Source organism: Pan paniscus, chromosome 20 (assembly GCF_029289425.2).
Source record: "Pan paniscus chromosome 20, NHGRI_mPanPan1-v2.0_pri, whole genome shotgun sequence".
NCBI lineage: Eukaryota > Metazoa > Chordata > Mammalia > Primates > Hominidae > Pan > Pan paniscus.
The window spans coordinates 49504250-49515951 of NC_073269.2; the positions used below are offsets into that span (position 1 = coordinate 49504250).

At 55.9% G+C, this 11702-nt stretch overlaps 1 protein-coding gene across 1 annotated transcript; it reads left to right on the plus strand.

Moving 5' to 3' along the window:
• Window positions 1-544: 544 nt before the first annotated feature.
• CD177 (CD177 molecule) lies at window positions 545-11190 on the plus strand. The gene is made up of 9 exons (XM_034946117.2): window positions 545-626; window positions 713-853; window positions 1068-1253; window positions 2496-2618; window positions 2828-2944; window positions 7097-7237; window positions 7971-8156; window positions 8273-8407; window positions 8917-11190. The coding sequence occupies exons 1-9, from the start codon at window positions 575-577 to the stop codon at window positions 9147-9149; spliced, it is 1314 nt and encodes a 437-aa protein (XP_034802008.1). The 5' UTR covers window positions 545-574; the 3' UTR covers window positions 9150-11190.
• Window positions 11191-11702: the final 512 nt, after the last annotated feature.

Consider the following 11702-nt stretch of genomic DNA (forward strand, 5'->3'; position numbering starts at 1 on the left):
CTGGACTCCTGGGTTGAAGGAGGAGAGACTGGGGGTCTGGACTCCTGGGTCTGAGGGAGGAGGGGCTGGGGGCCTGGACTCCTGGGTCTGAGGGAGGAGTGCCTGGGGGCTGGACTCCTGGGTCTGAGAGAGGAGGGACTGGGGGTCTGGACTCCTGGGTCTGAGGGAGGAGGGGCTGGGGGGGCTGGACTCCTGGGTCTGAGGGAGGAGGGACTGGGGGCCTGGACTCCTGGGTCTGAGGGAGGAGGGTCTGGGGGCCTGGACTCCTGGGTCTGAGGGAGGAGGGGCTGGGGGTCTGGACTCCTGGTTCTGAAGGAGGAGGGGCTGAGGGACTGGGGGTCCTGGACCCTCCATCTGAGGGAGGAGGGGCTGGACTCCTGGACCCGAAGGTCTGAGGAAGAAAGGGGGTCCCTGATAGGCCACTGGGGCCATTGAGACTTGGGGTGGGGCCCAAGCCTCCATTTTGCAAGGCCCTCCCCTCCCCACCCTTTTCTGGGCTGGCTGCTTAAGGGCTGGTATAAAGGACTTGTTTCCTGCTGAAAAAGCAGAAGAGATTACCAGCCACAGACGGGTCATGAGCCCGGTGTTACTGCTGGCCCTCCTGGGGGTCACCCTCCCACTGCCAGGTGACTGATGAGCCCAGCCTGGAGGAGATTCCCTGGAGGCCGGGCAAGGGAACCCTGCTGACATGGATTTGCTCTTGCCACTCCAGGAGTGCAGGCGCTGTTCTGCCAGTTGGGGACAAATCACCGTGTGTGGAAGGTGTCCGACCTGCCCCGGCAATGGACCCCTAAGAACACCAGCTGCGACAGTGGCTTGGGGTGCCAGGACACGTTGATGCTCATTGAGAGCGGTGAGAAGGCCCTGGCGTGCAGAGACCCCGCCCTGTCCCCTCAGTCCCTTGATCCCTGTGCAGGGACTCGGGAGCCACCCCTCCGGGGGGATCGACTCCTAGGGTCCCGGTGATCCCCTTTCCAGCCTCTCAGCCTACGCCATGTAGCAGCGTCTCCCTCCAGGACCCTGGAGGCCTGACCTCCATCCTCGCTTGCCTCCCTCTTTCGGTCCAGGACCCCAAGTGAGCATGGTGCTCTCCAAGGGCTGCACGGAGGCCAAGGACCAGGAACCCCGCGTCACTGAGCACCGGATGGGCCCCGGCCTCTCCCTGATCTCCTACACCTTCGTGTGCCGCCAGGAGGACTTCTGCAACAACCTCGTTAACTCCCTCCCGCTTTGGGCCCCGCAGCCCCCAGCAGGTGCCTGCGGGAGGGTCGGGAGGAGAGGGAGGGGCTGCCAGAAGGGGTTCCACTGAGCACAGAGGGGCTGTTATGGAGTCCCTCCCACCCTCGCTCGCTATGCCGACCCTCGCTTTCTCCATCCCTCCCCTGACTGCTCCCTGACCATCGCCCCGCCCCCCTCCCTTTCCATCCCTCCCCACTCACTCCCGATCCCTCCCACCGACCTGCCACCCGGGAATCCCCGCACCCCTCCTATTCTAAGAGCAAACAGGACGGATTTCTGATATGAAATCACCATTAACTGGGTTATCCTGCATTCTTTTTTTATTCTGTTGCGTTTGGTTTAAGAAGTTCTCCTGCAGGGTTTTTGCTATTTCCTCTTCCTAAGGAAGACTGAACTGTAATTTTCCACTTTCCTTGTCTGGTGTTATAAAGAGTCTAGGGAGATATTTTGCGCTTCTTTTATTGGAACAGCTTGTGAACACAGAAGTCTCCTTTTCTTGGAGCTTTAGTAGCACTTGCAGGTGAAGGCACTGGCTCCTTCCAGGGCACCCCCTCGTTCCCTTGACCAATGAGTCTGCTTCTGTGTCTCCCCTCGGAAGGCCAGACTTTGTTGAAAGGTTCAGACTTGACCATGTCTGAGTCTACATTTGGCCTCAGCAGGACCCTCCTCCACCCTGCCCACCCCCCACCCCCACTTGCCCCCCAAGACCCCTCCCTTTTTTTTTCCTGAGAAAGCGTCTCGCTGTGTCGACCAGGCTGGAGTGCAGTGGCGCAATCTCGGCTCACTGCAACCTCCGACTCCCAGGTTCAAGTGATTCTCCTGCCTCAGCGTCCCAAGTAGCTGGAACTGGAGGAGCCCACCACCACGCCCGGCTAATTTTTGTATTTTTAGTAGAGACAGAGATTCACTATGTTGGCCAGGCTGGTCTTGAACTCCTGACCTCGTGATCCATCTGCCTCAGCCTCCCAAAGTGCTGGGATTACAGGTGTGAGCCACCACGCCCAGCCAAGACCACTTTCTGTACCCAGCCCTGGGTGCCTCTACCCAGACCTCCTGTTCACTCTCCCTTCCTCTTTTATGGATTACACTTCTTTATTTTCCCACATCCAGATCCCATGATGGGAGCTGCAGAAGGCCCCTTTGGGAAGGCTGAGCAGGTTGACTCCTGAGGCCAGCAAAAGTGGGGTGCAGAGAAGGTATCTGATCAAATCCAGTGCCCTCTCAGTGCCCCCTCACTCTGTCTGTCACTTCCCTAGACCCAGGATCCTTGAGGTGCCCAGTCTGCTTGTCTATGGAAGGCTGTCTGGAGGGGACAACAGAAGAGATCTGCCCCAAGGGGACCACACACTGTTATGATGGCCTCCTCAGGCTCAGGGGAGGTAAGCCTGGGACATCGGGGTCCCTGCGGGGACTGAACTGGAAGGTCTGGGGACTGAGATCTTAGTCTTTGGGGAGTGAGGGTGAGCTGAGGCACGGCATGAGACCCAGAGGAGGGTGAGCCTGGCTTCCTGGAGCTATGCCTGCCTCTGAGGGTTGGGTGGTCCTGGAGGCAGCATCACTGACTCTCCCTCGCTCCCCCTTTCTGCAGGAGGCATCTTCTCCAATCTGAGAGTCCAGGGATGCATGCCCCAGCCAGGTTGCAATCTGCTCAATGGGACACAGGAAATTGGGCCCGTGGGTATGACTGAGAACTGCAATAGGAAAGGTGAGTCCCGCCCCTAGGCTGTGCCCTGGACTGCAGCCTCGGGGCACGATGCCACATGGGGCATCCAGAGCCATCACACCAAAGCCAGCAGGAGGAAGGTCAAGGGTGCAGGGTGGGTTGCTTGGCATGTGGCTTTAGGCAACAGTGAGAGCTGGCGCCCCTGCTGGCTCTCAAGCTGCTGAGAGTGACTAGTTGCTTCAATTTTTGTGTCTCCACACCCCTGGCCTTGGGTAACCCTAGGTCTCCCACTTCCCTAGACCACCGTAGCCTCTCTAGCACCCTCACCAGCCCCCGCCCCGCTCATGATGCTGGAGTGCCCCAGCAGCCTTGCCTGCACAGGACAGAACATCTGAGAGAAAATCAAGGGCACTTCAGGTGTGACAGAGAAAGCAAGAGTTAAAGGAGGACACTGAGAGGGTCCCCACTTACCCATTTAGGTGCTGCCATGGAAGAGAGTGCCAGGGAATGTCTCCATAAGGAGGGCTCCAAAGCAACAGGAAGCCATGGTGGGGAGGTGGGGATCTTATAGGAATCCCAGCTTCCCTCCTAGAAGCAAAGTCTTCCCTGCCCCTGCCTCAGTTTCCTTTTCTGCCCACATCACACTAACCCTTAGAGCTTAGAAGAGAGAGTTGTGTGAGTTTTGCACACATTCCTCTGTGTATTTGGCTGTTTTTCCCTAGCTAGGCTGGGAGCCTGAGGCCAGGGGCTTGGTACCACTGGCACCAGGGTTTCCAGCCTTGGTTACCTCAGGAGACGGCTCAGGAAGGGTACCAGGAGGTGTTTGCTCAAGTGAGGACATGCAGGGCTCACTTGAGCAAAGCTCCCTCATGAGTCAGACCCTGTTTCTACCTGAAGGGCCTCCAGGACAAGGAGGGGGAGGTGCTACAGACACAGATGGTCACAGCTTAAGGTGATCAGGGCTGTGGCAAACAGGGATGTGAGGCCTGGGGCAGCTCAGAGGAGGAAAATACTGATGTTGTTGGGGTAGAGAGTCAAGGAGGGCTTTACAGAGGAGGTGGCCTGTGAACCGTGTGTTAAAGATGACCTACAGCTTATTGGTAGAAGAGGAAGAGGACATTGGTGGCAGAGGGAACAGTGTGTAGCAGCTGCATAGGCCTGGAGGTGGGAGCGAGCCTGCTGTTTTCAAGAAGAGTCCCTCACTCCACCTGAGAAGGACTCATCAAGATGAGGGGGTACAGCTGGGATTAGGGGTGATTAGAAGTTTTCCAGGTGGACAAGGTGGGTGTGGGGTCGAAGAGGGAGCTGCTCCAAGCCAAAGGCACAGCAGGTGTGAGGCTGAGGAGGAAATGAACTGGCATGCCTTCAGAATGGATACTGGTGGGGGAGGAAGAGTTAAGTGGGGAACCTGGTGGTCACTCAAGTACCTGAAAACCCAGGCTGAGGGGTGGACCCTCTCCTGAAGGCAGGGGAGCCATGGAAGATTGTGGAGCAGGGAGGGCAGGGTCTGAGCCATTTATCTTTCCTTTTGACTGATGCTGCTGTTAAGGATCTGGCCCTGGTCTCTGGGACCAGATGACACTGATAACCCAGAAGGTATTTCAGAAACAAATCAGACGCAACACATGCCACACACACAGCCCACAATAAGCACAGCAGACACGAATGCGTCACACCATGACACATACACACCCCACATCACATACCACACACACACTCCCCCATACCCCTGACATACCACCTATGGAACACAAATCACACACAGAGCACACAATATGCACAACACACACAAATGCATCACACAAGTGCACAATTACTACGTGTACATGTAGTGTGTATGCCACATACTACACGTCAGGCACCACACACACTCTCCCTCTCAACATATCAGACATGCAATACATACCACACACAACACACAATACACACAACACATCTGGCATGCCACACACACCACATGCAAGCAAAACACAGATACACAGAACACACACCACACCAAACACACAAAACAAACACATACCACATATATCACACACAGTATGTCTACACATGCACGCACCACACAAACATACCATGAACACACCACACACCCCATACCACCACACCCCCCACATGTATACTACACACTCACAGCACACATACCTGCACACATCACGCATGTGCACACACTACACAAACGCACCACATAAAACACAGCGATTATGCACAAATCAGTGCTGTTCATAGAGATTCATCTTCTGCTTTCAACATTGGAGCCAGATCTTGCAGGCTGTTTTGCCTCCCTGGTGAAGTGCAGTTCAGCAGTTTAGCAGACAGTGAGCATCACAAGACCAGGCATCAGAAACTGGGGGAACAACAAGACGCTGGGGACCAAGTGCAGGAGAGAAGAGGCTTCAGGGTGATGGAACCGCTTATAAGAAGCCACAGCAGTGGGAGGGCTGGGTGCAAGGATGCAGGTTACTAAAAGGGACCATGGCAGCAGCCCCTTGTGAAGAACCAAGGGGCCCGGGCAGATAAGGCCCTGGCTGCCCCTAGAGGAGCTGGGCAGCGGTCCCAGTGAGAGAGCAGGGAAGAGCCCGTGTCTGAATCAGGGACACGTGGGTCCCAGGCCCTGCTCTGCTGCTGAAACAGCTTTCCAGCCTCAGCTTCACATGAGGATCAAAAGTCTCCATATCTCATGGAGCCTCTTTCCCTGGATTTGGGGAAGAGGAGGGGATGGTTGCAGACATGGGGCGGAAGCAATGCAAAGGCCGTGAGGTAGGTGAGTGCCTGCCAGAAGCACCTGTGCGGAGCAGAGTGATGGAGGGAGCAGGGAGGCAGCCGCGTCTTATCAGGCCTCCCGGGCCATTGGAAGGGCTTAGAATTTTATTCTCCAGAATGGGGACCTCCTGGAGTCTTCGGAGCAGAGGAGTGACATGAACTGACTTAGGTTTACCCAGCCTCCCTCTGCCTGCTGGGTGGAGAATGGAGCGAGAGGAACAGTGACGGGCGGGCACAGGGATTGCCCCAGGAGTCAGGTGGGAGCCAAGGTGGGGGGCTTGGAAGCAGCAGAGGTGGTAACGTGGGGTTGGGTTTTGAAAGTTTTCTGCAGCTCAAGCCAGTAGGATTACTTGAGGAACACAACGTGGGAGGGAAAGGGAGTAGTCAAGGACAACACCAATCAGCTAGACCGGCAGAAACGAGCCGCCACAGGTATAAGTAGGGGAGATGGGAGTGGGGAGAGAAGGGTGGGAGAAGGGAGCAGGAGCCATGATTTTGATTTTGTCATCTGTGAAGTATGCAAATGAGCAGCCCTCCAGGGTGGCATCCGTTCTGCAGGTCGCATGTGTTGGTGGAAGCTGGGGGCTCAGTCTAAGAGTCCCTGCATCATGGGACCGATCCCCCCTGCTCTGTGATGGCCGTGAGGGGAGGCCAGGGGCTGTGGTTTCACACTAGAGCCTTGAAGGCCTCCAGGCCAAGGTAGCCAAGGATGGTCTTCAGTACCTGTCTCCCTCCTGCTCCCAACCCCAACCCTGAGGGTTCAGAGTCCCTGGGTTCCCAGCCTACCTCTGCCACTCACAAGCTGTGTGGCATGGGCAGCTACTGAGCAATCCTGCCTCTGTTTCCCTTGTTGCAAATGAGGGTGTTGATTGTGATCACACCACCTACTGTTGGGGTGCTGTGGGGAAATGAGGCATCCCAGATAAGCTGAGTTCCCTGGGACCTTAGATGGGTGGATCTGCGGGAGGCAATGAGGTCAGCCAGGTGCAGAGACAGTGCTCAGCGGCAGTGCTCAGCCCACCCTGTCCCTTCGCATCTTTTGTTTGGAACATAGGGCTTTGCAACTGAAAGGTATGAGAAAGGTCTCAGGCTGCCTTCCTTATTATTGAAATGAGGACCTTAAAGCTCAGATGGGGAAGCAGAGATGGGCAGAGGATAAGGAAGAGCTTCCATTGCTCTCACAGCTAAAGCAAGGAATGGCTGTTCCCACAGGGCTGTGAGAGGACGTCCCTGCGGGTGTTCAAGCAGAAACAGGGAACAATGGGGGTGGGGTTTCGACTCCCAAGTCCCTTCTGAATCCGTGGTTGAGGGACTCCATGGCCAGGTCACCTGGAGTGTGACTCAAGAGCATGATCACCTTCCCTAGCCCAGGAAGTGGAGGGACAGACATGGTGGGTTCCTGGCTTACACAGATCCTGGGATTCCTCTCCCCAGATTTTCTGACCTGTCATCGGGGGATCACCTTTATGACACACACAAACTTGGCTCAAGAACCCACTGATTGGACCACATCGAATACCGAGATGTGCGAGGCAGGGCAGGTGTGTCAGGAGACGCTGCTGCTCGTAGATGTAGGTGCGTGGACTGAGGTAGAAGACGAACACCTGTCCCAAGTCCCTGGCAGCTCCCTCCACCCCACTGGATTCTTTCCCCTGAATTTCCTGCTCAGCTCCCTTCACATCTGCAATTTTCAATCCGACTCTTCTTCTCTCTGCATCTTGGGTTCCCCTTATGAAAACTGGGGGTGAAGCAGTGGGAATGACAGTGTCTGCCTTTCTGGGTAGGGGTGACCATGTATGCGGTAATCCCTGCCCAGGGTGGAGAACCGTGCCAACACCAGGAATCTCAGTGGCTTCATACATTCTGGAAATGTTTATCCAGCATTTGTTTTAGGTGCTGCAGATCCAATCCCATCTGTATTCCTGCAGCTTTATATGCCTTGAGAAACAGGAAACAAACAAAAAGCAGCAAAGTATGGGGAATGGAGATCCCAGCTCTGCAGAGAAATCTGGCAAGGAAAAGGAGATAGGAAAAGTGAGGGGAAGGCTGCAATTTTAAGCTCAGTGCTCAGGGGAGACTCATGGAGAAGGTGACGTTTGAGCAAGAACTGGGAGGAGGCAGAGCTTCAGGGAGGACCCAGGCCCCAGCCTCCGTCTTTGCCCCACACTAAACATGACCCATGCAGTTGTGATCAGGGCATTCACCCTCTGCCTGGGGGGTATTGTGAAGGGCAGTGAGTCCAGCTCTGGAGCCCCTGCTGCCCTGGGAGCTGCCCAGTCCCCAGTCCAGCTTTCCCTCTCACCCTCAGGACTCACATCAACCCTGGTGGGGACAAAAGGCTGCAGCGCTGTTGGGGCTCAAAATTCCCAGAAGACCACCATCCACTCAGCCCCTCCTGGGGTGCTTGTGGCCTCCTATACCCACTTCTGCTCCTCGGACCTGTGCAATAGTGCCAGCAGCAGCAGCGTCCTGCTGAACTCCCTCCCTCCTCAAGGTATGGGATCCAGGGTCGTGGAGAAATGAGGCCCAGACACACAGAGACTCTGGCCCAAGGTGGGCGGCTGCTCTGAGCACAAAGTCATGTACCCCTACCTTCCCTCTGCTCCCCAGCTGCCCCTGTCCCAGGAGACCGGCAGTGTCCTACCTGTGTGCAGCCCCTTGGAACCTGCTCAAGTGGCTCCCCCCGAATGACCTGCCCCAGGGGCGCCACTCATTGTTATGATGGGTACATTCATCTCTCAGGAGGTGAGGGCTGCAAGCAGGGCCCCAAGGATGAAGGCGCTGGTGGCCTGGACTCCTGGGTCTGAAGGAGGAGGGGCTGGGGGCCTGGACTCCTGGTCCGAGGGAGGAGGGGCTGGGGGCCTGGACTCCCGGTCCGAGGGAGGAGGGGCTGGGGGCCTGGACTCCCGGTCCGAGGGAGGAGGGGCTGGGGGCCTGGTCTCCCAGTCCGAGGGTGGAGGGGCTGGGGGCCAGGGCTCCTGGGTCTGAGGAGCTGAGGCTCTGGACTCCTGGGTCTGAGGGAGAAGGGACTGGGGGCCTGGACTCCTGGGTCTGAGGGAGGAGGGGCTGGGGACTTGGGCTCCTGGGTCTGAGGGAGGAGGGGCTGGGGGCCTGGACCCCTGGGTCTGAGGAGCTGGGGCTGGGGGTCAGGGCTCCTCGGTCTGAGGGAGGAGGGTCTGGGGCCTGGACTCCTGGGTTTACAACTTGGCTGGGCTGTACTCTGTGTCCTTTCTGACTTGGTCTTCTCCCTCTAGGTGGGCTGACCTCCACAATGAGCATTCAGGGCTGCGTGGCCCAACCTTCCAGCTTCTTGTTGAACCACACCAGACAAATCGGGATCTTCTCTGCACGTGAGAAGCGTGGTGTGCAGCCTCCTGCCTCTCAGCCTGAGGGAGGTGGGGCTGAGGGCCTGGAGTCTCTCACTTGGGGGGTGGGGCTGGCACTGGCCCCGGCGCTGTGGTGGGGGGCGGTTTGCCCTTCCTGCTAACTCCATTTCCCCCACGATTCTTCACCCCTGCTGACCACCCACACTCAACCGTCCCTCTGACCTCATAACCTAATGGCCTTGGACACCAGATTCTTTCCCATTCTGTCCATGAATCATCTTCCCCACACACAATAGCAACACTGGGGAGAGCCCGGAGCAGCCAGAGTTGCCTATGGGAGAGGGGACGCTGGATGAGTGGCTGCATGTATCTCATAATACAGACCCTGTCCTTTCTCCGAGTGCTGGGATTTCTCCATGTGAGGGGACAGCAGGACACCCAGGGATCTAGCGTGGGGGAGGAGAGGAACCTAATGAGAAAATGACCATCCAAACCCTGCCCTTCATTGGTCTGGTTCACGTCTCCAAACCAGCTTGGATGGTAGCAGACTTCAGGGTGCTCCAGCCAAACGTATTTGGGCATCACCATGACCTGGGAGGGGAAGATGCACTGAGACGTATGAGGCTTCCAGCCTAGCAGCCAGGGCCCTAGCACAAACAGGGGGCTGGCCCCATCTGAGCAACTGCAGGAGAGGTTAGTACAGTCATGCATTGCTTAACGACAGGGACGTGTCGTTAGAAATGTGTCGTTAGGTGATTTTATCACGAAAGGAACATTGTAGAGTGCACTTACACCAACCCAGATGGTACAGCCCAATACACACCCAGGATGGATGGTAGAGTTGACTGCTCCTAGGCTACAAGCCTGCAGTGCATGTTATGGTGTGAATACTGCAGGCATCGTAACACCACGGCAAGTATTTGTGCATCTATACACATCTAAACATAGAAAAGGTACGGCATAAATACAGTATTGTCATCTCAGGGACCACTGTTCTATACGCAATTCGTCACTGACCCAAACGTTGCTATGTAGCATCTGCCTATCGTGGGATAATTGACATAAGGGCTAAAGAGAACTCCAGAAAAAAATGGGTTAGCATTTTCCCAGAGCTGTTACCATTGGGTCTCTCTTACCACCATAGCCCACAAAGGGTGAGGAGAAGAGCCACTGCTGGAATCTGCAGACAGAGAGAGAGAGAGAGAGAGACATAGACAGAAAGAGACAGAGAGAGCTGGAGAGAGCCGGAGACAGAAAGAGAGAGATATTCAGAGAGGGTTGCCTAACAAGAGCTCCTATCTCAAGCTGAAAAACGCGTCCAGCCCACAATGGTACTGGGGAGGGAGGTGGGGAACTAAAATTCCAAACTGATGTACTCACTCTGGTCTCCAGTTGAGGCTCCCCATTGACTGAACCCCCTAGAGGCCACAGAAGCAGGAGACTCCACTGGCCCAGCCCCCATAGATCTGCCATTCACAGTAGAGAACAGAGGAGAGGGGAGGGAAGAGGAGAAGAGAGTGAATCTGGAGAAGGAAACAGAACATGTCTAGTACCGTTCACTCCCTTGCCCCTCGGCATCCACCCTTTCCCTTTGTCCAGATGAAAATCAGAGTCCAGGACAGGCTCGGTGGCTCACGCCTATAATGCCAGCACTTTGGGAAGCCGAGGCGGGAGGATCACTTGAGCCCAGGAGTTTGAGACCAGCCTGGGCAACATAGTGAAACCGCTTCTCTACAAAAAAATACAAACAATAAGCCGGGTGTGGTGGTGCGCGCCTGTGGTCCCAGTTACTCAGAAGGCAGAGGGAGGAGGATCACCTGAATCCAGGAGGTCAAGGCTGCAGTGAGCCAAGACTGCACCACTGCACCACTGCACTCCAGCCTGGGCGACACAGCGAGACCCTGTCTCAAGGGGGAAAAAAAAATAATCAGAGTCCTCTGTACAGATGACACACAATTCCAGTCCTTCCCTCTGTCACAGTAAGTGTGTGATGGTGACAGTGATGTCCTCCTCCCATTGTGCTGGGCACCAGTTCTTCGCCCACAATGAGAGGAAGATGGGGAGAAGATGGCTTCCAATAGCACTGCTGAGGTCCTGGGGGCGGGGCTGCTGGTGCTCAGAGCTGCTTTCTTCCAGTACATTCCACATTGTCTTCCCACTTCCAAAACCTCCTTTGGATGTTATTTGTTACCTGCAATGTAACCCAAATCTTGATTCTTATGGAGAATGAGTCTTGGATGGCCTTGTCTTTAGCGGGTTTCTATAGTTTTCCATGGAACAGGGCCCTGGCCAAGGAAATGTTACCGCCATGAGTTGCCTGCCTTCGAAAATAGCCTCCTTGTCCCAGCCACCCGACCTCCCTCTGTAATCAGATGCCATTCCCCCGACTGCAGAGTGACCTCTCCTTTGCCTGCTGTTTTGGCAGCACAAGGGGCACAGGATGGCTGGAGGGCTGTCATGGCTTCCTGCAGATCAGAACTAGGAAGAGATTCCTCATCCACAGCAGCCCAGGGCCACGGGGACAAAGAGCAAGCATTCTCTCAGTGGGCTGGCAGGTGCAATCATGGGAGGGACCTGCCCTTATTCTTCCTGTCTTTCCTGGATCTTTGCATCTGGCCCTGGGGAAAGTGACTCGATAGCCTGGTTGCTGGTTTATAAGATGTGTGGCATCTCCTGTGGGTGGTGGGGTACGGTCTCCCTCCTGGTGCCCTGAT

Bases quoted from the DNA above. Each gene is read 5' to 3' on its own strand.
- CD177 (XM_034946117.2), top strand. From the start codon at position 575: ATGAGCCCGGTGTTACTGCTGGCCCTCCTGGGGGTCACCCTCCCACTG. The intron at 627-712 runs GTGACTGATGAG...TTGCCACTCCAG, and splicing joins GGTCACCCTCCCACTGCCAG to GAGTGCAGGCGCTGTTCTGC. The intron at 1,254-2,495 runs GTGCCTGCGGGA...TCACTTCCCTAG, and splicing joins GGCCCCGCAGCCCCCAGCAG to ACCCAGGATCCTTGAGGTGC.